Genomic DNA, 25134 nt, shown 5'->3' with positions numbered 1-25134 from the left:
ACTTTATGTTCAAAGTCTACTGTGTGAATAGTGCACATGATTGAACAAAGTCGATATATTCTACTCCTTCCGTTTCAAAATGAGTGTCGCTTTAGCCAAAAAAAATTGTTTCAAAATGAATGTCACTTTCAGTTTCCAATGCAATAATAACTTTTTCTTTTCAACTGTACCCTCCAATTAATACTCTGCATACTACTTCCAAAGTATTACTTTTAAAACTAGCCAATAGTTAATAAGGATAATTTGGTAAAATAATCATTCTCTTTCTTTTCATCATTGCATTTCTTAATATGTGTGTAAACACCTAAAACGACACTCATTTTAAAACGGAGGAAGTATAAAGATAAATGTTAACATATAAAATATCAACAATTTATAGTTTTTACTAATAGATAAGTAAAGACAAAAATTGTCCATTAACATATGTGAAAACAATCAATTAAGTCAATTATTCTGAGACGAAGTGAACATATTGGTCAAAAATAAATTTATTATTTATTTATTATTAAAATTGTGAAAAAAAAGTTGGGTGCAAAAAGTGATTTTATTTAAAAAAAAAAAAAACAAAAAAGTGACTGTTTCGTTCTTCATATCTGGTCTGCCAGACAGCCACTGCCACTCAACTTCCAACCCTCTTTTTCTGTTTTGTTCTTTTTTTTAAGAGAGACACCAAAACACAACACAGCAAAAAAACCAAACCAAACTTTAAAAAACACACACACATCGCATTAACAAAACGTTTCGTTTCCATTTAGAAATCAAAATCAAAATCAAATCACAAAACCAAACCAAACCAAACCCACTCTCTCCCCCCAACATTCCAAAATCTTCACAGAGCAGAGAAACAGAGTCTCTCTCTCTCTCTCTCTCTCTCTCTCTCTCTCTCTCTCTCGCGGCACTCTCTTCGGAAATACACAATGTATGTTGATTTTTGATTTTGATTCTGTTTATATATATAAGTTACGTTGAAATGTCGATAAATTTTTTGTACTGTTTCACGTTTTCTATATTTTCTTAATGTTGTTCTTGTGTTGTATCAATGTCTGATTGTTCTTAAGGTTTTCACGCATCAATTTTTTTATTTATTTATGATTTATCTTCTTAAGGTTTTCACGCATCAATATTTTTATTTATTCATGATTTATCACTGTCCCTTTCACTCTCCTTCATGCTATGAAGCACAGACACTCCTCGAATTAGGTGTGTCCCGGTGTCGTGTCTGACACCAACACAACACCGACACTTATAATTACACGAATTATGTGATTTTTTTCAAATTATTAGCTATGTCGGCGTGTCCGTGTCGTGTCCGGTGTCCGTGTCCGTATCCGTGCTTCATAGCCTTTATGTATTTTCAGTTGGATTATTTAATTTAATTGATCATTCGAGAGATTAATTTTTCGTACTATAAATCATGTTTGGTTTAAGGTATCAATAGTTTGGTTATAGACTTGATTCATGAAAGGAAATTATGGCGTCATTTAATTCATGTAGTCGTAAGATTATACATTTTTGTTGTTGAATGTATCCAACAAAGCACAGACAGACACGTACACCATACACTTCGACCGATAATAATTAGAGAAAATGACAAAACTCAATGTAATCATATGTAGTAGTGTCGTGTCAAACACGATACGTATCTGACACCAGGACATGACTAATCCGAGGAGTATCTTTGCTTCATAGAATGTATCAAACATGTTTCTACTAGCATTTTGAATTATTGTTGTTAGTGTTAATGCTTCTTTCTTCCTCTTTTTCCGATAGCTTTAAATTGCCTTTGCGTTACGCTTCAAACTTTTAAGTTGCATTAATTACGGATAAATGCAGTCGACGCGGCCGTAATTTAAGTGGTTGTTTGCTAATGTATCCTTTCGTGTTTTGATTTCAGATTTTGGTTAGGCTTTTGAGTCCATCGAAGATTTCTTTTCGGCTATTGCTCTTGATTTCTTGTGATTTGAATCTGTGGTATATGGTGGATATTCATGAAAAGAAGATTTTCTGGAGGTGAAAGCTGTGATTCATTAACATAGATGAAGACAGCGAAATTTTGGCGTTTAAGCATGGGCGATATGCAGATCCTGCCCGGATCTAGATACCGTCCTCCGATGAAGAAGCCAGTGTGGATTGTTGTTCTGGTTTCATTTGTTGCCTTATTTCTAACGTGTGCTTATCTCTTCCGGCCGCAAAACAGTACAGCTTGTAACATGTTCTCTTCTAGAGGGTGCAACACTTTTTCTGATTGGCTTCCTCCTATTCCTTCAAGGGATTACACAGATGAGGAAATTGCAGCACATGTGGTTTTTAGAGATATTTTGAACTCCCCAGTAGTTATGCCACCAAATCCAAAAGTCGCCTTCATGTTTTTGACTCCTGGTTCTCTACCATTTGAAAAATTGTGGGATAACTTCTTCCAAGTAAGGATTCTTACCTATCTATTTTGCGTTTTATTTATTATTATTATTATTATTTTAATTATTTGATATGTGATGCATTGTATTAGTTTGCAACTTTGCATTTACATATTTTATTTTTGTCAGTGTTGTCAACTGTTGATTGCTGAAAATTGAGATTTGTTCAAATTCCATCATGCTATAGCCTCTATTTGAGAACACTTTATACTAAATAGGGTATTGCGAACAAAAAACAATTTGTTTAAATTCCACTATACTAGTATTGCGCTGCTAGTTGACAACACTGATTTTCGTGAATAATCTCTTATACAAACAAATGTTTGAGCAAGTGTAGCAAGTAAGTTCTGAGTTAGGATAAGGGTCGATGACCAAGGGTCGATGACTGACTTATACATGGTTTAGGATGTGCAACCTCTAGTGTCTCACGTACCAATAAATTATATATCATCTTTTTAGGGATAATGTGTGTCTGTGTGTGATACTTGATACTTCTAAAACTTATGATGCTCTAAGAATATAGGACATTTAATAATTAGTTGATATCTTCTGTATGGTCGACTTAGATCAGTTAGAAAAACACCGTGTCTCAGGAATGAATATGTTTCTGGTCTTTCATTCTCTCTATCACCCTCTAGGGAATTGTGGAAAATGGAATTGATTTATGATTGAACTTGATTGCAAGTCCATTTGAAAGCAATTGATAATGTGGTAGATACTGCAACTTATTCCAAAATTACTCACAATCCTCCTCCTTGTTGGATAAGAGGTGTTCTTTGAAACTGTTGTAGTGTTGTGGCAAAGATGTTGTGCCTTAAATTATAGTACTATTCAATTCAATATTTGAACCTTCTAATGTTAATCTGCATGAAGAGCGTAAGAGGTAGCATGTTTTACTCGGAAATAAGTAAATTTATGATAAATGTAGAACAGACTTGATTGTATATGTGATTTCGTTGGTTTGTTTTCTAACTTAGCTTCTGAGTTATTAATGCTTCTTTCTTTTCTGGTAGGGTCATGAGGGGAAGTTCTCTGTTTATGTGCATGCATCTCAGACTAAACCAGTTCACGTGAGCCGGTATTTTGTTAATCGGGATATACGCAGTGACCAGGTGCACAACCTGTCTTCTGATTGCCCTGTTTACTAGTCATCTGTCAAATGTATCATGTCACATATTTATATTTTTAAAAAAAATATTTAAATGTGTATGACATCCTTCTATTCCCCTTTAATCCCCTCTTTATTTCCACACCTTTAAACGTTTGTTGCATCTTATTAGCTTTTGTTAAAGGTATATGAACTTATGATCAAAATCCACATCCTACTTTAGAGAAAAGAAATATAACGGAAACTAAAACCTTTGATTTATTGACTTAGGAATAACCTGATGGTGTAACTATTTGATACAATTCATAAACATATCTTGTTTTAATGAACATTTGAATGTATTTTTAAGTTCAGCTATTTCTTTTGAACGTAGCAATTGTGGTAGCAAGTGTAAGTTAGTGATTGTTTTCGTAGCAGAAGCTTTGAGCGTGAGACTAATTAGTTGCATTGTGCAGGTTGTATGGGGTAAAATGTCCATGGTGGAAGCAGAACGACGACTGCTGGCAAATGCGCTACAAGATCCTAATAACCAGCACTTCGTTTTACTTTCTGATAGGTAATTTGCTTAGTATTTTTTTTTTCTTCGATAATTTATTTAACTTATTTTTTATTTCTGATCTTTTTGCATTGGCTTTGCAGCTGTGTGCCGCTATATAATTTCGACTATATTTTCGATTATCTGATGTATACAAATATCAGCTTTGTTGACTGGTATGACATGCTCCCTCCTAATAGAGTTGGTTGATATCTTCTCTTATGCTGTTCTTGATTAATGAACCGTTCACTTCTCCATTTTAGCTTTTGGGATCCTGGTCCAGTTGGCAATAGTGGCAGGTATTCAGAACACATGTTACCTGAAGTTGAACTGAAGGATTTTAGAAAGGGTGCTCAGGTACATTTTTGCTTAAATCTTCTTGTTGCCACTTGCTCAATAATTTGTTTTTATCAATAAAAGTTTAGGTGAGTCCGGTCCTGTGAGGCTCACCAGGGTAGGCCTCAAGGCGGACTGCTTGCTCAATAATATGAATATAAGCTTTACTTGTTTTTATTATTATACAAGGAATGTTTTTATTACGTAGGGACCAAATTTGTGGGAAAAAATATAGGGAGACTAAAATTGTATTTAAGCCTATATTATTGAATGTAATTCTCAATTAAACATGTCATCACATTGTTAAATTCTTTATGCAGTGGTTCTCTTTGAAACGGAAGCACGCTCTTATAGTTATGGCTGACCACGTGTATTACTCCAAATTTCAGGCTCACTGTGAGGTGCAGTTTTTATATATACTGTTGCCATTAAAATTTATAGCATACTTCTTTTATTTATATAGAATTATATTCATCAGACAAACTATTGTTACTTTTTTACTGTAATAAAAATTATTCTATTGGAAAACCATGAATGCTGGCTGACCTTTTGTGCCTTAAGAAAATCCATTTTTTAGAAATTGTTTGGATATACAACTTAATTTAGTGTTTGTTTATAAGCTATTCTAAAGAGTTTATTGAAGTAAGCTGAATATCAAAACTTGCATCAGATGTACTTGTATTGATATTCATAATGTTAAATCCCTGATATGCTCCTTTGTTCAAACTAGAAAAGTGAAATGTCTATGGAAGAGTGTAATTAATAATCTATAAACCTGGTTAATTTGTTCAGTTATTAATATGAATATTCTTGACGTTACAGCCAGGTGTGGATGGGAAGAATTGCATTCCAGATGAGCATTACTTACCGACCTTCTTCACGGTTAGAATTTTGTTTTTATTACAAGTATGTCCAAACAGTTTTAAACCGTCGGCTTATTGACTAATACTTCTGTTATAGATTGTCGATCCTGGTGGAATTGCAAACTGGTCAGTAACTCATGTTGACTGGTCAGAGCAAAAGTGGCACCCCAAATCATATAGGGCGCAGGATATTACTTATGAGCTTTTGAAGAACATTACGGTATAGTGCTCCTACTGTTGCTATAACTTCTACAGTAAAACCTTTTGCATTTTTTATATTACCGGAAGAATCTACTAAATATTGGAACTTAATTGATGATTAGATTCTTTACTAGTTGAATACCTTTTCATATTATTTTGAAGTTAGGCTCATGGATATTCATGTTAACTTTGTTACATTTGCAGTCCATTGACGAAAGCGTGCACGTCACCAGTGACGAGAAGGTATGCATAGAGCTCTCTTGATCCTCATTTATCGAGAAGATATTAAGTGACTTAACAATTTTCATTTGTTTCTACAGAAAGAAGTGCAAAGATGGCCTTGCTTATGGAATGGAATTCAAAAGCCGTGTTACCTATTCGCTAGGAAATTCAGTCCCGATACAGAGGACAATTTGTTGAAGCTTTTCTCGAATTATACATCCGCCTGAGCCAGCAAATTTTTCTATCAATTCTTTGGTCGGATCAGACGTTGAGTTCGGCCGTCTTCTTGGTTGAGTTGTACATTGTAGCAGTATTGAATTTTGATCACATGATAGCTGTTGATAATTGGTGCAAATTAAAGTACTGGCAATGCGGTTAGGGTGGTCGATTGGAAGCTAATGATTTTACTGTTACTTCCTTGGTAATTGATAGCTTGAATATTTTCCCCCCTTCCATTTTGGTTTGGTAAAGTTTTGCAATTGCATAACAAATTTTGGTGGGGAGGGGGGGATGGTACTCATTTTCTGATTGGTCCTTTGTATACTTTCAAAGTGAATAGCTGAAATACAAATATTGTTGGCATCTTGTTACGGTATTGCATTTTTAAATTCATGGGTCAGTTCCTTGATGCTATATTGGTGGCCTCTTGTTTGGAATTTTAAATACGGCGAAGGCTACCGCGCATCATCTACACCGTCATAGGTGGTCCATCGTGTACTACCTTCGTTTACTGTTGCGTTTATCTAATCTTAACTTTCATATTTTACACCCTTCACACTAAATTATTTCTCCAAATCTCCTTAAATCCTTCTTCAAGCATGTCTTTTACTTCACCTTCGACCTATATCCTTCATTACTGTGTCATTGGCTCCTATACCTTCTACCTCACTATTGCACTTGACCATTGAAAAATAGTATGAATAGGGGTGGCAAACCGGGTCAACCCATCTATAGCAGGGTGGGGTGGGCACACTTTGGCCGTGTTAAAAACTTCTATTCACTGTGACTAAAATAATAGGTAAAACTGTTTGCCACCCCTAATTTGAATTGCCTGATTTATAAATCCAGAACCTCAATAGTTTTGATGATAAAATGACGGATAAGATTCTCTAACCCGGAAATGAGAGAATGTGTAATAGGAAAGAGGTGAAGACAAAAAGATAGAGGGTAGTTCCTTCTCTAAAGTTAGACAATCCCAACCCTAAAATGGACTTGTAGGCTTTGTTTGCGAGTTTGGAGGGGAAGGGAGGGGAAGACTTGGGAAAAAAAGGAATAAGCATGTGGAAGAAAAAGAGGAAAATGGGAGGAGAGAGCTTTGGAGGTTTAACTTTGCTTCATAATACTAAACCCTCATCATTTGGGAGAACTAAAAAATTGTATTGGATGAGGGTTTTGGAGGGTTTATATGAATTCTTCAAATTTAATTTATGTTGTTATATTATTTTTAATCATATGCATTAATTTATCATTCTCTAAAAAACTATTCTTTCATAAAATTTGAAAGATTTCTCCATTTTCACTTATATTTTCCACCCCCTCAAAGTTTTCCCTTTCCCTCTTCTCCAAACTTGCAAACAAAGCCGTAGTGAAGATTTATAAAAGAAGTCTGAAAGGAGTAGAGAAAAACTAGGTGTATAATTGGCAGCATGGGATTGGCAAAGAATTGAATGGTAATCATTGAGGAAAAATATGGATAACCGAATGCATGCGCCAACAAACACGTAAGTGGAAATTGAGGGACTGGGTGTAGGTTTTCCCTAGCTTAGTAAGAGTGGCACTCTGACAGAGTTCCTTAAACATTCATCATATGATATAAGCAATTTGTGGAAGATCTTAGAGTTGCTACCATGGACCATCATGTGATTAATAATGTTGGAAGATATGATATAAGTGCATAATATCGAAAAATAGATCTCAAGTTAGATTTATAGTTTTATGTTTTCTGGTTTAATTAATCAACAAGTCCTTGAAGTATTTTAAAAAATTAAAATAGGCCCCTAAACTGAAAAAAAAAAATTATTCGTTCCTTCAACTACTATATATTTTTCAATAAAGTCGTTATGTTTTTTTATAAGTAAACTTTTTTTTACAAGATGTACAAAGCTACTCCAAATTCAACGATAACAAGTCAACTGTTAGTTAATAAGCATTATTTTTTAATTCATTTTTTAGGGCCTGTTTGGTTTGGCTTCTGAGAAGCAATTCTAGCCCAAAATCAATTCTCTACAGTGTCAAAAGCAATTCTAGCCAAAAACAACGTGTTTGGTTCAGCTTTTCAGAATTGCTTTTGTCCTCCAAAAGCAATTCTCCATGAAGCTACAAATCCTAGCTTCTAGCTTTTCTAGAATCAATTCTCCTTGAACAACGTGTATAGGTTTGTATATTTTATTATTACAACACGTTATTTTACTTTATTGCCCTTTATCAATTCTCATTCTTTATCAATTCTCCTTTAGCTATGTCTATTTTAGTAATTATACATTCAAAAGCAATTCTACATAATTGCATCCAAACATAAATCATTTTGTTTAATCAATTCTACATAATTGTATCCAAACATAAATCAATTCTCTCAGAATCAATTCTGTCAGAATCAATTCTATCAGAATCAATTCTCTCAGAATCAATTATATTCAAAGCTGAACCAAACGGGCACTTACACATCATCATCCACCACATCATCATTATTTTTTATTTTATTTTTACAAAATTAAATCTTATCTTCCCAAATTCCTAAGTTCTCTCCATTTATTTATGAAATTCAAAACTCCTCTCCTCTGAAACTACACAGACATAAAAAACCAGAAGTTTAGGATTGACCTGCACTCCCTGCAACGGCGAAACCCTCATACACTCTTTTGACAACCTTGGCTTGGTGGTGGTTTGGATTTATCAAAAAAAATGTTGAAGAGTTATATTTTGGTTTAGTTGTGGCTTGGCTATGTCAAAATATTTATGTTTATGTTTTAAATGATCGGTTTTTATATGTTAAAAAGTCCATGACCTATTAAGAAATATACGTCACATCAGCGTTGATTAACCGGTAACTAACTATTCTTTAACGAGAAAATTTAATTGAAAATATATAATAGTTTAGAGATTTGATTACAACTTTTTTTTTTTAATTTGGGATATATTTAAAAAGGATAATGTTATGTATTCTGAAATATTTTATCACGAAAAATCCTTGTTTCTTTTGTTTCTTCTCATTTGATTACAACTCTCTAACTTTGTTTCTTTTGTTGTTGATCATGAAAAATTCATATTTTATCCTGGAATATTTCAAAATCGTATGGAACACCTTGTGTTAGAATGACCTATGTTACATATTATTTTGACTTCATAAGAAAAATAGGAACACTATATTGATTCCATTTATTTAAATTGATTTTAATGAAGAGTATTAAACTCAACCTCTATAGGTACAAAGGCAAATCTTATTATCAAAGGCATAAGTACATTTCCCAACACCCCCCCAATTTTTATATTTGCTAACACAATTTGCGTTGCAACAAGAATCACTACATTGAGCATTGCAGAGTCCCAACCCTACTTCACAGGCAGGTTGATCTAATCCTGGAGGAGACACATCAAAAGCACAAGTGCATAAGTTGTAGAATGAACATGATGACCCTAAAACAGCAACAACTTTTGCATATGATTGACAACGAGTTGCACAATTTATTTCATCACAGCTACCCACAATTTTTGTGCATTCACCACCATCACCTTCTACCAGTATTAATTTCACTACGCTCCCAACAAAAAAAGAAGAATAAGTAGAAATAGTGAGATTTATCGTATATAATAATCATCGAATCTTATGCAAGTGGTTGATGCTCAATGTGTGTGAGTGTTGTATATCTCATATTTGATTTATACTTAAAAAAAATAGGCTGAAATATGTAAAAGGTCCGTATAAGTTGACGCGTTTTTGGTTTTAATCCTTGTATCTTTTTTTGTTGCAAAACAACCCTTGTATTTTCTTAACTTTTTGAAATTCGTCCCTGCTGTCACCATCCTTTAAAAAAACGCACATGTGGCTAACGGAGGCTGATGTGGCGACCTGTGACGTGGCAAAATTGGCTAATGTGTCCATCCATATGACCAGTCACCAGGTTCAAGAGACCAAATCCAAAAACGAAAATTACGAGAGGGACTAAATTCAAAAAAAAAAAGTGTAGTAATCAAGAAAAATTCAAATTAAAAACTCATTTATATTCCATCTTCTTCCTCACTTCCAACTTATTCTCTATCTTTCTTTTGAAGAAAGATAAAGAAGAAGCTGGAAGAAAATGAAGATAAAGAAGAAGCTGGAAGTGAGGAAGAAGATGGAAGAGAAATGAGTTTTTAATTTGAATTTTTCTTGATTACTGCCCTTTTTTTTTTTTGGATTTAGTCCCTCTCCTAATTTTCATTTTTGGATTTGGTTCCTTAAACCTGGTGACTGGTCACATGGATGGACACATCAGCCAATTTCACCACGTCACAGGTCGCCACGTCAGCCTCCATTAGCCACATGTGCGTTTTTTAACGGATGGTGACGACAGGGACGGATTTCAAAAAGTTAAGAAAATATAAGGGTTGTTTCGCAACAAAAAAACTTACAGGGACTAAAACAAAAAACGCGCGAACTTAAATAGACTTTTTTCTTATTTAAGCCAAAAAAATACTATATATTAATCAAGATACAATGGTGAAGAGGCTTACCTGCGGCAACTAAAACAAAGATGGCAAAGAAACTGAAAGATTTTGACATTTGGTACCCCATTAAACAAAATTCTTTGCAAGTTTAATATTTTGTAATATGTTTAGGTGCATTTAAATATAGACCTAAAAATGGTCCAAATAGTAAGGCTTCACTTTTGTGCCAAAACCTACGTGTATTATATATGTAATGTTGATATACTTTTTTTGAAAATATTTTTGTTTGAAAATCGGATTTTTTTTAAATGATTAACCAAAAAGTGAAATTATTTTTTAAACACGTCAATTAAAAACTTTCGTCCAATGATATTTTAACATGTGCCTGTTGAACCAATTATATTGCATCATTTTGGTGTTGACACGTCTTATTCTTCTAATCTTTTTATTGCTTCAAACTTTACCTTTTTTTCTTTAATAAAAAAAAAACAAAAGAAAACTTTGCCTTTACTAAAGAGGTATGAAATGATTTATCTTTAATTATATTTGGTCAGCAAATTCTAGCTACACTATTATTACCAAAACATATTTTATTACTTTACTGAGAATAATTTTGTTACCTTAAATTCATTCGTAACTAAAAAAGTGATAACTTGTCACCTGTTTACTTTTCTTTAATGAGATATTTTTATGCTAAAATAGTATTTCTGTCACTCTCGTGAAAGTGTCGGGTTGAAAAGTGTCGGGAGAAACAACATTTTTCTATTTTTTTATTTTTATATGGTTTCAAATATTATTCTACCTATACTATTAGCCTATATATACCAACGTTTTCTTTAGTTGTCTCATCTGTCTTCTTCTCTTCCCTGTCAAACTAAATAACGATATTATAATGACATCAAGATCTGATAATATCTTTGAGATCAACCCCGTGAAGGAGTCATGGACCGCAGTTGTTCGGATTGTCCGTGCTTGGTTCCTCTCACCATTCCAACATTGAGTTATCAATTTAAAAATTATTTCAAAAAATAATGTTTCATCCCTTTTTTCTAAATATCACATGCATTTTTGTTCTTGGTTCTTGACTCATTGTAGTTTATAATATACTAAAATCCATCATTTTGTTTTTAATCCTCTTTCCATCTCTCTATAGTTTTAGAGTTTTTTTGTCTCTTTTTTTGTTCAATTTTTCGTCTTCTTTAGCAACGGGTGATATATGTGGGTTGCTCTTCGACCGATTGTTCTTTCGTTTTAACTAAATTTTATTGATTTGTACTATTTTTTTTAGTTATGTTGATTCATTTAAAGATGAAGCACAAGGCTGGAAGAGTTGAAGTTTGACTACAAAGATTTGTAGAGTTCCTATAATTTTTTTTAAAAGGATTTGTAGAGTTGTATATTTTACAAAACTAATTAAAGTTGTAATTTTTTTTACACAAAGTTGTATATTTTAATCAAGTTTTACATTTGTAGAGTTGTATATATATTAAAAATTTGATTAAAGTGTCTAATGTTATATGGATTATAAGTAGTTTTGTTCTCATTGAGATTTTTAAAATGCTAGCAGTAATATTGAAATTGTTGCAAGTGTCTAACTAATCACACTAATGACGAGTTATGAGTGTTCAAATCTACCGATTCTAAATAAAACCATAAATTGATCATATATTTGGCAAAATGGTGCTTAATGAACCATAATGTTGATTCAAGTTAAATGGGTGTTTTCTCTCATGTGAAGGGTCATATAATGCACTATAAATGTTTGACATTTGGGCATTTGTTTGACACAAAACAACAACACACAGAAACAAGAATTTTGTTGCATTAACAACATAATTCTCCCTCATTCTCTTACTCTAAATCATCCATCAATTCTCTAATGCATGAGTGAATTGCTGGAACCATAAATCTGTAAAATACTGTTAGGAGATATGCTTGGTGTGGTTATGCAATACACGTTAAGAAACTCATAGTATATCCTGAAGAGGATTCGTTGGTCATTCCTATTGCATCCAATATACAATTATTGGTGGGGCCGAATCGAACCTAAAAGGTAGTGTGGCAACCCCGTGCGCTTTGAGTTTTACATGCATAATCATTAAACTTTTCAGGTTTCAAGTGCAGCAGCATCTTCCCAACAATCAAGTTATATACACTTCATCATGTTCATCTTCATCATCTTCTTAGTCAAGTTATTGCAGCAGACCCCACACACAAGATATACAACATTAACTTGAGTTGAGATTGGGTAAATTAGGTTTCTCAGCTAGCTTTTGTTGGATGGTTGAAGCATACTTTGGATGATTGCGTACTAAAGAGAGAGGGGTTGGGAAATGATGAAGAAGAATGAAGGTTTTCTTTCATTTTGGTCACCGGATACATCAACATGTGTTTGATCCTTTTTCGGTCGTCACATCGGTATTTTTGACTGAGTTAACGTTCTAGTTAATGTCAGGGACTGAAGGACTAACAAATTAAAAAGTGGAGGATTTATTTAAATTTTCGTTTAAGTCAAGAACCAATATGACAACGAGTTACACATCCGGGGATCTCTTTATAATATTAGAGCATTGCCATTTTCTTAGGCAAGATCTAGTTGGTCTTTATTAACTTTTACGTATTTTATCTTTTTTTGAAATTACATATTTTATCTTTTAGTCAATATTTACAGATGTGTGTGCGTGTCTATATATATATATATATATATATATATATATATATATATATATATATATATATATATATATATATATATATATATATATATTGTATTTGTAGCTATAAAAAACAAAATTTTAAAAAAAATTGGTTAATGATTATTTCAATAATCCATGTTTTGTCATAATGTTTTACTCTATTGATTCACATATACTGCCCAATTTGTTGATTCCTTTCTAAGAACACCTTTTGCTGAAATGACATATCTTTAATATTATTTTGACTTCTTAAGAAAAATAGGAACACTATATTGATTCCATTTATTTAAATTGATTTCAATTAAGAGTAATATCCTCAACCTCTATAGGTACAAAGACAAAACACCTTATCAAAGGCAAAAATACATTTCCCAACACCCCCCCGATTTTTATATTTGCTAACACAATTTGTGTTGCAACAAGAATCACTACATTGAGCATTGCAGAGTCCCAACCCTACTTCACATGCAGGTTGATCTAATCCTGGAGGAGACCGATCAAAAGCACAAGTGCATAAGTTGTAGAATGAACATGAAGATCCTAAAACAGCAACACCTTTTGCATATGATTGACAATGAGTTGCACAATTTGCTTTATCACATCTACCTATAATTTTTGTGCATTCACCACCACCTTCTACCTGTATTAATTTCACTATGCTCCCACAAAAAAAAAAAATTAAGTAGAAATTAGTGAGATTTAACGTATATAATTTAACAGAAATGCCTAATCAAGTGAATCTTTGCATCCCGACAGTTTTCAGAAAACGTGGCAAGATAATATCCTTTACATTTCAGTTCTGATTGAGTACTGTTTCATAAAAAAAATACTCAAAAGTCCCACCACCCATGATTTACGGCTACGCAAAGATTTTATTGGTTAATATTATTGTCGAGACCGTTTCGTGATACAAAATTTCTTGATATATAACATTGCTCATAATTTAATTAATCATCGGATCTTATGCAAGTGGTTGATGCTCAGTGCGTGTTAGTGTTGTATATCACATATATTGATTTATACTAAAAAAAAATACTATATATTAAGCAAGATACAATGGTGAAGAGGCTTACCTGCGGCAACTAAAACAAAGATGGCAAAGAAACTGAAATATTTTGACATTTGGTACCCCATTAAACAAAAATTCTTTGCAAGTTTAGTAATCTATGTATGAAGTTTAGGGGCATTTAACTATGGACCCAAAACGAAAAAGTCCAAATAGTAAGGCTTCACCAAAACTTACGTGTACTGATTATGCTCAATATTATATATGTATTGTTGTTTGATATACTTTTTTTAACAATATTTTTGTTGGATGTATATTATTATCTGAATGCATCTTAACGATTTCTATGTTATTTCTCATGTAAAAGAACACACCAACTTCTGTTCTTATTCACGAATTTTATTAAAATGTTTGAGGGCTAAACAAGTTTCCCTGTAAATATCTAAAATTTTGTTTTTAGTACTTCTAAATTTTTTTAACAAGTTTTGGTCCTTTGAATATTTTTAGTCAAAACTTTTAGCTCATGCTTTTAAGTTAACTTTTGTGTCACATTTTCAAATAAATTTTCACGCCCCCCAACGAAATCACATTATGGAACCCTAACACCTGTAAACATTGGATTATCCCTTTTCTGCCACTTCCTATTCCTATTCTAACGCCAAAACCACGTGCTCCTTATGCGTTCATGGTTTCAGGTTTGATCCATTATCCAGCGATTACAAATTGCTCAGAATATCTTGGTTAGCAAATCTTCATATTGACTCTTCTGATCCACATGTGAGGTTATTCAGCTTGAAAACAAACTCGTGGAAAATAATTCCTACTATGCCCTACACTCTTGTCTATGCTCAAACCATGGGGGTTTTTGTTGAGAATTCTATTCACTGGGTAATGGCGAAGAAATTTGACGGGTTACATCCTTCTTTAATTGTCGCGTTTAACCTAACACTTGAGATTTTCAATGAGGTTCCTCTTCCTGCTGAATTAGGAGATGAAACAAGTTTTCTAATTGATGTTGCTGTTTTGGGAGGGTGTCTTTGTATGACTGTGGATTATGAAACTACTAAAATTGATATTTGGGTGATGAAAGAATATGGTTCTAGAGATAGTTGGTGTAAACTTTTTACCTTGGTTAAATCGTGTTTCACTTCACATTTGAGATTTTCAAAACCTATAGGTTATTCTAGTGATGGAAGTAAGGTTCTATTTGAAGAAACTGAGGTTTTTTTGGAGGTACATTATAAGAGGTTGTTTTGGTATGATTTAAATAGTGAACGAGTTAGTTATGTTAAAGAAATTCCTAATAAGAAGTTGTTTGGTATGATTTGTGTTGGAAGTCTTGTACCGCCTTTTTTGTTGCAAATTGAATTGATATTCTGTGCAAATTGAATCGATTTGTTGCCGTAGGCTATCATGTTGTTGAGTACTTTGATGCTAATGTATAAAAAGTATGGAGTATATTCTGGTTCTGATATATGAAATTTAATCGTTATGCTACAAAATACCATCTTTACTGCGATGCTTCTAAATGAAATTGAATTCTTCTGTTGTCTGTAAGAATTGGATTGTAGCCTATTAGGTGGATGTTTTGCTGTATAACAAACTCAGTTCTTGCATCATATATGCCACAACAAAACCGCAACTCTACCAGCTATGAAACATGATTCATTCCTATAAATCAATATAAAATCTGCAATCTGTTAACCCGTGCAGTGCGTTGGAGTAGTAAAGCCGTCGACAACCAGCCCAATACCAATTTTTGCGAGCCACTGTAACACCCATACTAAATTTATCTAGAATATTTAGCATGTGCGTTAAACTTAGTACTGGATACATTAAAATTACAATAAATAAAAATTTCTCCAAACAAATTATAGAATTAATTGTCTTATACATCTGAAAGAGTATCAATGACGTTTACAAAATACATGCAATGACAAGTAAACGTAATTTTCCAGCTTCTTCTACTACTTCATCACAAATTGTTCAGCTTCCGCGCCACCTGGGCATCTGAAATAAAATAAAAAGGGATTGGGGTGAGACAGGATGTCTCAATGAGTTCCACCTGTCCTAGGCTGTAGGCGATCTCGGGGAACCTAGGATTGTCATCTGTTACCAAACTCAACCCATGTTTGGGTTTATACAATTCATATTTGCATAACTGAGCGATCGGGGGAAAACTAAGATCGCTAGCTGAATACTATTTTGATTCTTGCCATCCTGACATATTCCTAATCATATTTATCATTATGTTAGAAGTTAGCGTTGAACAAACAATATTATCTGAGTTCATTTTACGGAATAATCCCGAGTGGAGTAACCCCGGAATTTATTCCCATAACATAACCGGTGAAATTCCTAAAAAGGCTAACACCGGACTCCTCTTGTCGTCGTGCAGGACTGATTTCCTGTCCACTACTAACGGGGAACCTCAACTCCACTACTAACGGGGAGCCAACTCCACTACTAATGGGGAGTTAGAGGGTCACGACTTAAACATATTTTAATAATGTAAACTGAGCTGATTTCTTGTAAACATGAAACATCCTCAACTCCACTACTAACGGGGAATTAGAGAAGCATAAATTATCTTAACTAATCTTCTTATAATTATGAAATATACTCAACTCCACTACTAATGGGGAGTTAGAGAGTCATAACTTAACTGATTTTCTTGTAATTGTAATATTCTTAGGATATATTACTGTTCGAATATATCACTATCTAACATGTAACATAATACCTATATCTAATAGGTTATAATCGGTCTCGACTTTCTAAGTCAAAAATATGCTATAATAATTCTCATCACTAACTTGAAATCAACGACATAATGATCATATCCTCATAATGGTAGTTTATTCGAACTAGTAACCTACCCATGGAATATTTTCATGACTAATCCGTTCTGAATGCTTCCCTTATGTCAATGTGAAATAATCATATCATGACACCTAAGTTGGGGGATTACATATGTTTAATGTTACATATTTAAAAATATGTTTTTGTTATGAATAACATTAATATGATGTGGATGTCCATATTCCATAAGGCTTTCTATGTTCCTTAACTCCTAAGAGTGAATGCCTTTCTTCATTGTTAATGGCACTTAGTCTTATGGCTTTTCATGTACTTGTAACTTACCACATTTGTGTCCTATAAATAGGACTTATATCTCAATGTGAAAAACATACTTGTGAGGAGAATAACACAAAGCTTTCATCATCTTCTTCCTCTTCTTCTTTGATCTTGTTCTTTATGTTTATTTTATAACAGTTTTTTTTTTCTTCTTCTTTTCTTCACATAATAGCCGAACAATGGCCAACTTTATATGTCAAATGTTCCATTCCAAATAAGAAAATAATCTTGAAAGTAAACTAGTAATTAGTAACCATATGACAAGTTCAATATTCCAAAACAATATGTGTGTCGAAATTTCAATTTAAATCATATCCTCCATAGGACTAATTAGTATTACACATTTACATAAGAGATTTTAGAACAAATTAATGGGGTATGAAGCTATGTCACACTTTTGCTAACTATGTCTTAAATTAATAATGTCAGGACCGGAGAAATTTATTAATTTAGAGAGTTATTAATTTATCGATAAATTAATAATTATTAATTTAAAGAGTTTTTAAGTAATTATACAGTACATACCAAACAAAAAGGCAAATTAGTCTATGCCTCTTAGAATTACGTTGCAGCGAACCTTGGGACTCAACGTAAATTAGTAACTACTGTGTTCATATGCATTGGAAATCAATAATGACTTTTGAAGTACAGTAAATGTAAACAAGAGGAACAAATGTGTTCAATGTATTCTTAATATTTTTTTTTTAGTTTCTATGAATTATTAATTTATGATTTTCTTGGGACCGAAAATTATAAAGGGATCTCACGAAAAATTATTATCTTATTATTTTATCGAGTTTTTCAATTTTTTACATTGCCCCAAGTCGGGACTGGACAAATATTACTTTAGAGAGTTTATTAATTTACCGAGTATTAAATTAAAGAGTTTCTACTGTATTAAGTTCTGGAACCATTCACCAACTTAAATCCACGTTTTAGCTTATTTCGGAAAGATCCGTGTCAAACCCGTAAGCCATTTTCAGCAGGATTTTACAAACTTTGAGTGTGTTTTCTGAGTCCATTCTTAATCCGAAACATGCAAAATTTATATCCGAATCGAAGGGAATAAAGTGTAGAATCTGAAAATTCAATAATTACTTAATTCCAAGCTACACAGCCAAAACCATAATGAAAATATCACATATATGTGATACGAATTTTGACACTCAACTCGTAACATTCAAGCACAATTACTTCTATCCACCCAAACATGTATAATTAGCATCAAAATCACTTATATAGCAACTTAATTTTATATTTCAATCACTTCTTCCTAATAGCTTCTTAAAGTTCAAATCCTAATTTCATTCCATTCCAACAACACAACTTATAAAAATCAAAGCTTATTGGAAAACTCACCTCTAAACAATCTCCCAATTGTTGCCACAAGCTCCAAATTTCATTATTTGCTCAAACCCTAGCTTCAATCTTTTCTCAAAAGAGGAATGGATAGAGAAATCAAGTTGTCTAGAGGTTCTATTCCTTCCAATCTTCAAGAAAACACTAAAGCGAGAGAGAAAGTCTGAAATTTTAGAGAGAAAGTGGTGGAAAAATGAAGATATTTTGTGTTGTGTTGGATTTATACTATTAGGTGAGAATTTACCGAAATGCCCTTTTCTACACTTTTCTACACAAATGTGTTTCCCTATCACATTTGTCATATATATATATATATATATATATATATATATATATATATATATATATATATATATATATATTTTTTTTTTTTTTTTTTCCCCTATCACTACACAAAATATCATAAAAAGTATAATTGAGTTAAGTAACGCTACATTTATTGTTTTTTCCACTATTATATTTTATTTATTGAATTTAGTTTACTTAACTACTCGCTAAATGCAATTAATAAGAGTGTTTTACTCAATTATACTACTTTTACAATTAAAATCAACCAAACTAATTATATTTCAGCCAAAAACTTGCATGAACGGAGTACTTTTCCCCTCGACCATCATACTCTATCTTTTAAATAAATGAATATGAGCTATCACCACGAAAACAAAATATAATCAGAATAATACTGTACATAATAAAAAATATTTTTTCTTTTTACTCAAAAAAAATATATTTTTTCTTTTAAAAAAAAAGAATAGAAAGTATCTTTAGAAAAGAATTATTCTTTGAAAAAAAAGGAACTACTTCATATTTTTTTTTCCTTTCAAATAGGAACTACTCTTCGTTTTTTGGTAGTACATAAAACGGAATTTTTATTTGGTGAATACATAAAAGGAATTAACCTTCCATATATTATTTTTTTCCATAAATATTTAGTTCACGTAATTATAGTTTTTTTTTAAAGGCCTATGATTTCATGTTTTAAAAGGCAGATGCGGTTTCTATATAAAGGATGAAATGTTTGTATGTTTATTAATCATAAATGCATAATTAAATCTGTTTGTATGATTTCACATGAAATAATATATTTCAAATAGTTTTTTTTTTGACCAAATATATTTCAAATAGTTGTGATATTGTTATTGTTTAAAATAATTGTGATATTTTTTTTATATAGTTGTGATATTTTTTTTATACCACATATATTCACCAAATATGTTTTAATAGTTGTGATATATTTTTTTTTTATAAATATGATTGATATTAATATTTTTTTTAAGATCGAAGAGAGTATTATGTACAAAAAATTGTGATGTAATATGTTTCAAATAATGTGGTATATACTTCAAAGTATAGTATATTACGTTTAAATATTTTTTGTGTGAGAAATAATTAAGAAATAAATATTTTTTTGAAGAGGCTGTGAGAAATAAATATTATGAATTGTTTTACAAAATTGTTCTTAATAAATAAATAATAGGAGAAAAATATAAAAAAAATTGAAAGAATAGAGAGTAATAAATAATCAAGGATATAAAAATAACGTCAATTCTTCATTGATACATATAATTTGAGACAATTTTTTTTCCTCCAAAACGACACATAATTTGGTACGGCGGGAGTACCAAATAGTAACATAGATTTTTATTACATATATATGATTTCAATTGGCAAGGATTTAAAGCAATTCAATATTCTTCCTCGTCATATTCACAAATGCAATACTTATTTTTCATATATTCATGGTTATTGTCCAGATATTGAACACATCTCCCAGTAATATATTTGAAGAAGCTGTATTGTCTGGCACATCTTGAACTGCAACAGTTTGAATCACAATCATCATCGCAAAGTCCATACCCAAGACTGCACTTTGGTGTTTCTGAAATTGTGGTAGGAGATGATGTCATATTGAAAAAACAAGTGCATGTGTTGTAGTAGTAACATGATGATGAAAATTTTTGTGATATTTTTTTCGGAGGACCTTTAATAACGTTCTTAACACGCCTGTAAAAAATTGTTGAAAAACTTAAGAGTTTAAGCATAAATTAAACAAATTTGGATTGAGTAAGGACTAATATTGAGTGCAGAAATTTTTTGTAGGGATTAAAAATGCTATTAAAATTAAGTAAGGACTAAACTTACAAGGTCGCAATTCTGTAGGGACCAAAAACATAATTAACCCATCATTAATTGTTGCAACTTTTTAAATAATTTTACAAATATACCGCTATAGAAAGTTGTGAACCATTAAATACATTCACCAATATTAAAAAGACAAACATTAAATGAAGGATATAAAAGTCTTTTATGCAATAAGTACACCTTAAAACTTGTGACATATTCTTATAAATAGGATCAAAAATTTTTTTGAAAATTTTCTTATAATAAGGACCGGAGGGAGTATTTAGGACCGGAGGGAGTAGTATGGTTGAGTTGTTTATAAAAATCATAAATGCATTAAATGTGGAATGAATGCGAATGATATTAATAGCGTTTATAAAGGAGTTCCCCAATTTGGGGTCAAGATCCTCTCCATTTATAATTTTTTCCATTTGTTGCAATTTGGAGAGAGATAGACACATAAAAAAATAATGATGGTGGGATCCACTTAGTGATAGGACCCACCACTTATTTTTGTGTGCTATCTCTCTCCAAATTGCAACAAATGAAAAAAGTTATAAATGGAGATGATCGTTACCCCCCAATTTGTATGCTTAGACCATCTACAATGTGGAGTCCTTCCCCTATTAAGCACCATTGTAAATAGGCACTGTAACGCCCTTACTAGACGTATCTAGAAAATCTAGCATGTGCATTAAATTGATACTGGATACATTAAAAATATACAACATAAAATTTTACCGAATGAATAATATTTACATCAAGTCACGTTCGTATAAATCATAATACAATACAACTCATCCATACATAAAAATACATTCTTGAAATCCATATTGTCCTGCAGCGGTTCGAACGAACCCTTGAAGTAATATCCTTCTAGCTACGAACATGCATACTCATCCTGCTTATCTGAAACAAATAAGGATTGGGATGAGACATAATGTCTCAGTGAGTTCCCCTAAATCCTAGGCTATAGGCAACCTCAAGGGAAACCTACGGTCACCACGTGTCTACATTACAACCTGATGGTTGATTATACGGGTGTGGGGACTTGCATACTTAGACGGTAGTGCATACTAGAGCCGTCATAATCATATCTTAACTTGTTATAGGCTTCACTTCCTATACGTGTCATGGCGGTTGAGGGGAACCTAGAACCGCGTTGCCAAGAATACACTGTTGGAACAAAATGTGTTTAACAATGAACCTTAAAGGGTTTTGATGATAACAAGGTATTAAAAATTGTAATTTGGACTAGCTAATATTTGTTCAAGTGTACAGGACCATAATTATAAAGTTACATCATCATTGGTTCTGAATGAGCAAATAAAGAGCTATGGAAACAACAAAAATTTGAAGCTTGGACGCTCCTGAAGGCAACTTGCTACTGAAGAGAAAAAGCGCTCCTGAAGTCAAGCTGCTCCTGAAGAAATAGCGCTCCTGAAGTAGGCTGCTCCTGAAGAATAGTGCTTCTGAAGACAAGAGGTCCAGAAGCCACATCATCAGAAGCTGCGTCATCAGAAGCTGCATCATCAGAAGCTGCATCATCAGAAGCCATTTCACCAGAAGCTGAATATCAACTGGATTTGCAAAGAATCAAGAATTGAAGAATTATCAATGCAAAAGCTGTCTATTGGATTCGAAAACACAAACAAAGGATTAGTGGAGTTTGCAACGGTCATTTCAAAGGTGTTTGAAGGCGTGTGTTTGCAATTTGGACGAAAGCGTTGACATTGTACTTTGTACGAATTGTACAACCACGTTCTCCACTACTCTGTTTTGTGTCCGCGCTACAGGACAAGAAAACAGCTCCAGAATACGGTTTCGCCTGCATAGATGTTCCTTTGGATAAGGAATGGATTTCAAATTTGTTCTTCATAGGACAACAACCAAATCAGGCAAAAGATCATTGGTGAAAGATCAAGCTTCAACAACGACTCTTTGGTGTGCTGGCAATTTCACAACGTCTCTTTCACACCTCTATATAAAGGAGTGAAGACCTAGAGATTTGGTAATGCAAGAACGCTGAACGAAAGACTCACAAGATTTTCACAAGTACCAAACCTCTGCTGAAATTGTTCTGCATTCACTTAGAATTTATGTGTCTCAAAGTCATATCTTAGAAATTCTTAAGTCCATTGAGTCTGTATCTGATTTGTATTGTGAGCACCTCTGATTGTATATCAAGTGTTCAACCTTAAACAATTTTCTGTGTAATTTTGTTTAGTTTGGAAGTCTCTTGCAGTTGTGCTTGAGCAGGAAGTCTCTTGATTGTGTTCTTGAGCAAAGGAAGTCTCTTGCTTGTGTGCTTGAGCATTGGAAGTCTCTTGCTTGTGTGCTTGAGCATTTGTAATCAGATATTACTCATAGTGAAATCTCCTTGGAAGTGCAAGGGGGACTGGACTACTTCCGGATTATGGAAGGAACCAGTATAATTGCTTTGTGTCGTTCTTCTTCTCTCTCTCTGTTTTATTCCGCTGCATTTAGATTCTGATTATCACTTCAGAAGCTGTCTCGCTTAGCTTCTGATCAGTGTGTTCAGTTTTTAGGAGAAACGAAGAATTTTTCTAAAACACAATTCAACCCCCCTTCTTGTGTTTTTCTCACCTTCAATTGGTATCTAGAGCCTTGGTCTGTTGTGTATCACTTAAACGTGCAACAGTCAAAGATCTGAGAAAAACATGACTACTCCTCCTCCTGATGGTGATACTAGCTATAAAAATGTCTCACATGATTATAGTGATAGTAAGAAAACCAGTGTTGGAAAAGTTCCAAAGTTCAATGGAGATGCTGAAGAGTTCTCTTGGTGGAAGACCAATTTTTACAGTTACATCATGAGCCTAGATGAAGAATTGTGGGATATTCTGGAAGACGGCGTTGGTGGTTTAGTCCTTGATGAAGAAGGAGCTGCTGTGGATAGAAAGAAACATACTCCAGAACTGAGGAAACTCTACAAGAAGCATCATATTATCAGAGGAGCTCTTGTCACGGCCATACCCAAAGCAGAATACATGAAGATGAGTGACAAATCCACTGCTAAAGCTATGTTTGCTTCTCTCTGTTCAAATTATGAAGGGAGTAAGAAGGTCAAAGAAGCAAAGGCTCTCCTGCTTGTACATCAGTATGAGTTATTCAAGATGAAGGATGATGAAACTATTGAGGAGATGTACTCAAGGTTTCAAACTTTAGTTTCTGGGCTACAGATTCTAAAGAAGAGCTATGTTGCTTCTGATCATGTAAGCAAGATACTCAGAAGCTTACCTGCTAGATGGAGACCAAAGGTGACTGCCATTGAGGAAGCTAAAGATTTAAACACTTTAAGTGTCGAAGATCTTGTTAGTTCTCTCAAAGTTCATGAGTTAAGTCTTAATGAACATGAGTCTACTAAGAAGAGTAAATCAATAGCTCTTCCATCCAAAGGCAAGTCATCAAAAGCTCTCAAAGTGGTTGAATCTGAAGAGGAAGAACAGTCAAGTTCAGATTCTGAACCAGATGCTGCTGAAATGGCCATGCTCTCAAACAGACTTCAATATCTGGCCAAGAAGAACAGAAAGTTTCTCTCCAGAAGGGGTAACTCCAGAAGCTCAAAGAAAGAAGATCAGAAGGGATGCTTCAACTGTAAGAAGCCTGGACACTTCATTGCTGAATGCCCTGATCTTCAAAGAGAAAAGTCAAAGGACAAGTCAAAGAGGTCTACATTCAAACCAAGCAAACTCAAGAAGCAGATTAAGCAGAGTTTAATGGCAACCTGGGATGATTTGGGTAGTGAATCTGGATCTGATAAAGAGGAAGCTGATGAAGATGCAAAGGTAGCTGTTGGGTTGGTAGCAACAGCAACTTCAGAAGCTGGATCAGATTCAGACTCAGAAGATGAAAACGAGGTATATTCCAAAATTCCCAGAGATGAACTTGTTGAGTCACTTAAAGAACTTCTTACACATTTTGAAGTAAGAACCAATGAGTTGAAGGATTTAAAAGAAAAATATGCTGATTTGGTACAACAGCAAAAATCAACTCTATTGGATCTGAAAGCTTCTGAACAAGGACTTAGGGGCTTTGATTTCATGTGTAAAACATATGAAGATCAGCTCAGGTTCTTATGTCAGAAGCTACAAGAAAAGTGTAATGAAAAACCTTTAAGTAATCATGAAATTGCTCTTGAAGATTTCATTATATCTGGCATTGACAGAAGCAGAGTAGCTTCTATGATTTATAGCATTTACAAGAACAATGGCAGAGGAATTGGTTTTCCAGAAGTGAAACTTGATAAAACCAATCTAAAGTCTTGTTGTGAATGCATCAAGGAAGGTCTGAAAACATTCTTTGTACCAGAAGGGGCTGAATTGGAAACTGTTGTTCAATCAGAACCTGAAGCTTCTAGTTCTAAGGCTAAGATTACTTCAAAGCCAAAGAACTCTAAGTCAAAGGCTATGATCAAATCTGATTCCAAGACTTCAAAGGTTAGGATCCTGAAAAGATCAGAACCTATTC

At 33.1% G+C, this 25134-nt stretch overlaps 2 protein-coding genes and 1 pseudogene across 2 annotated transcripts; 2 read left to right on the top strand and 1 right to left on the bottom strand.

The window, feature by feature from the left end:
* Positions 1–578: 578 nt before the first annotated feature.
* Positions 579–6261, top strand: LOC146945740 (glycosyltransferase BC10-like). The gene is made up of 11 exons (XM_085744015.1): positions 579–919; positions 1895–2420; positions 3428–3526; positions 3978–4078; positions 4162–4233; positions 4321–4414; positions 4714–4794; positions 5216–5275; positions 5354–5476; positions 5662–5700; positions 5778–6261. Exons 2-11 carry the CDS (start codon positions 2037–2039, stop codon positions 5904–5906), a joined length of 1182 nt encoding a protein of 393 aa, XP_085600141.1. The 5' UTR covers positions 579–919; positions 1895–2036; the 3' UTR covers positions 5907–6261.
* Positions 6262–9018: 2757 nt separating this feature from the next.
* On the bottom strand, positions 9019–10536 carry LOC146945739 (uncharacterized). The gene is made up of 2 exons (XM_085748851.1): positions 10390–10536; positions 9019–9429 (listed from the first exon to the last, which is right to left on the bottom strand). Exons 1-2 carry the CDS (start codon positions 10448–10450, stop codon positions 9089–9091), a joined length of 402 nt encoding a protein of 133 aa, XP_085604977.1. The 5' UTR covers positions 10451–10536; the 3' UTR covers positions 9019–9088.
* Positions 10537–14599: 4063 nt separating this feature from the next.
* LOC146945738 (F-box protein CPR1-like) lies at positions 14600–15820 on the top strand (annotated as a pseudogene).
* Positions 15821–25134: the final 9314 nt, after the last annotated feature.

This window comes from Medicago sativa, chromosome 2 (genome assembly GCF_051527215.1).
Source record: "Medicago sativa cultivar Bolivia chromosome 2, Bolivia_mono, whole genome shotgun sequence".
Taxonomy (NCBI): Eukaryota; Viridiplantae; Streptophyta; class Magnoliopsida; order Fabales; family Fabaceae; genus Medicago; species Medicago sativa.
Note: the sequence above shows the minus strand (reverse complement) of the source record. Positions and strands in the feature narration are given on the sequence as shown.

Excerpts from the sequence above, each read along its gene's own strand:
- LOC146945740 (XM_085744015.1), top strand. The coding sequence starts at position 2,037 with ATGAAGACAGCGAAATTTTGGCGTTTAAGCATGGGCGATATGCAGATC. Across the intron at positions 4,415-4,713 it reads ATTTTAGAAAGGGTGCTCAG|TGGTTCTCTTTGAAACGGAA; the intron begins GTACATTTTTGC and ends TTCTTTATGCAG. Across the intron at positions 5,477-5,661 it reads AGCTTTTGAAGAACATTACG|TCCATTGACGAAAGCGTGCA; the intron begins GTATAGTGCTCC and ends TTACATTTGCAG.
- LOC146945739 (XM_085748851.1), bottom strand. The coding sequence starts at position 10,450 with ATGGGGTACCAAATGTCAAAATCTTTCAGTTTCTTTGCCATCTTTGTT. Across the intron at positions 9,430-10,389 it reads CTTTGTTTTAGTTGCCGCAG|TGAAATTAATACTGGTAGAA; the intron begins GTAAGCCTCTTC and ends TTGGGAGCGTAG.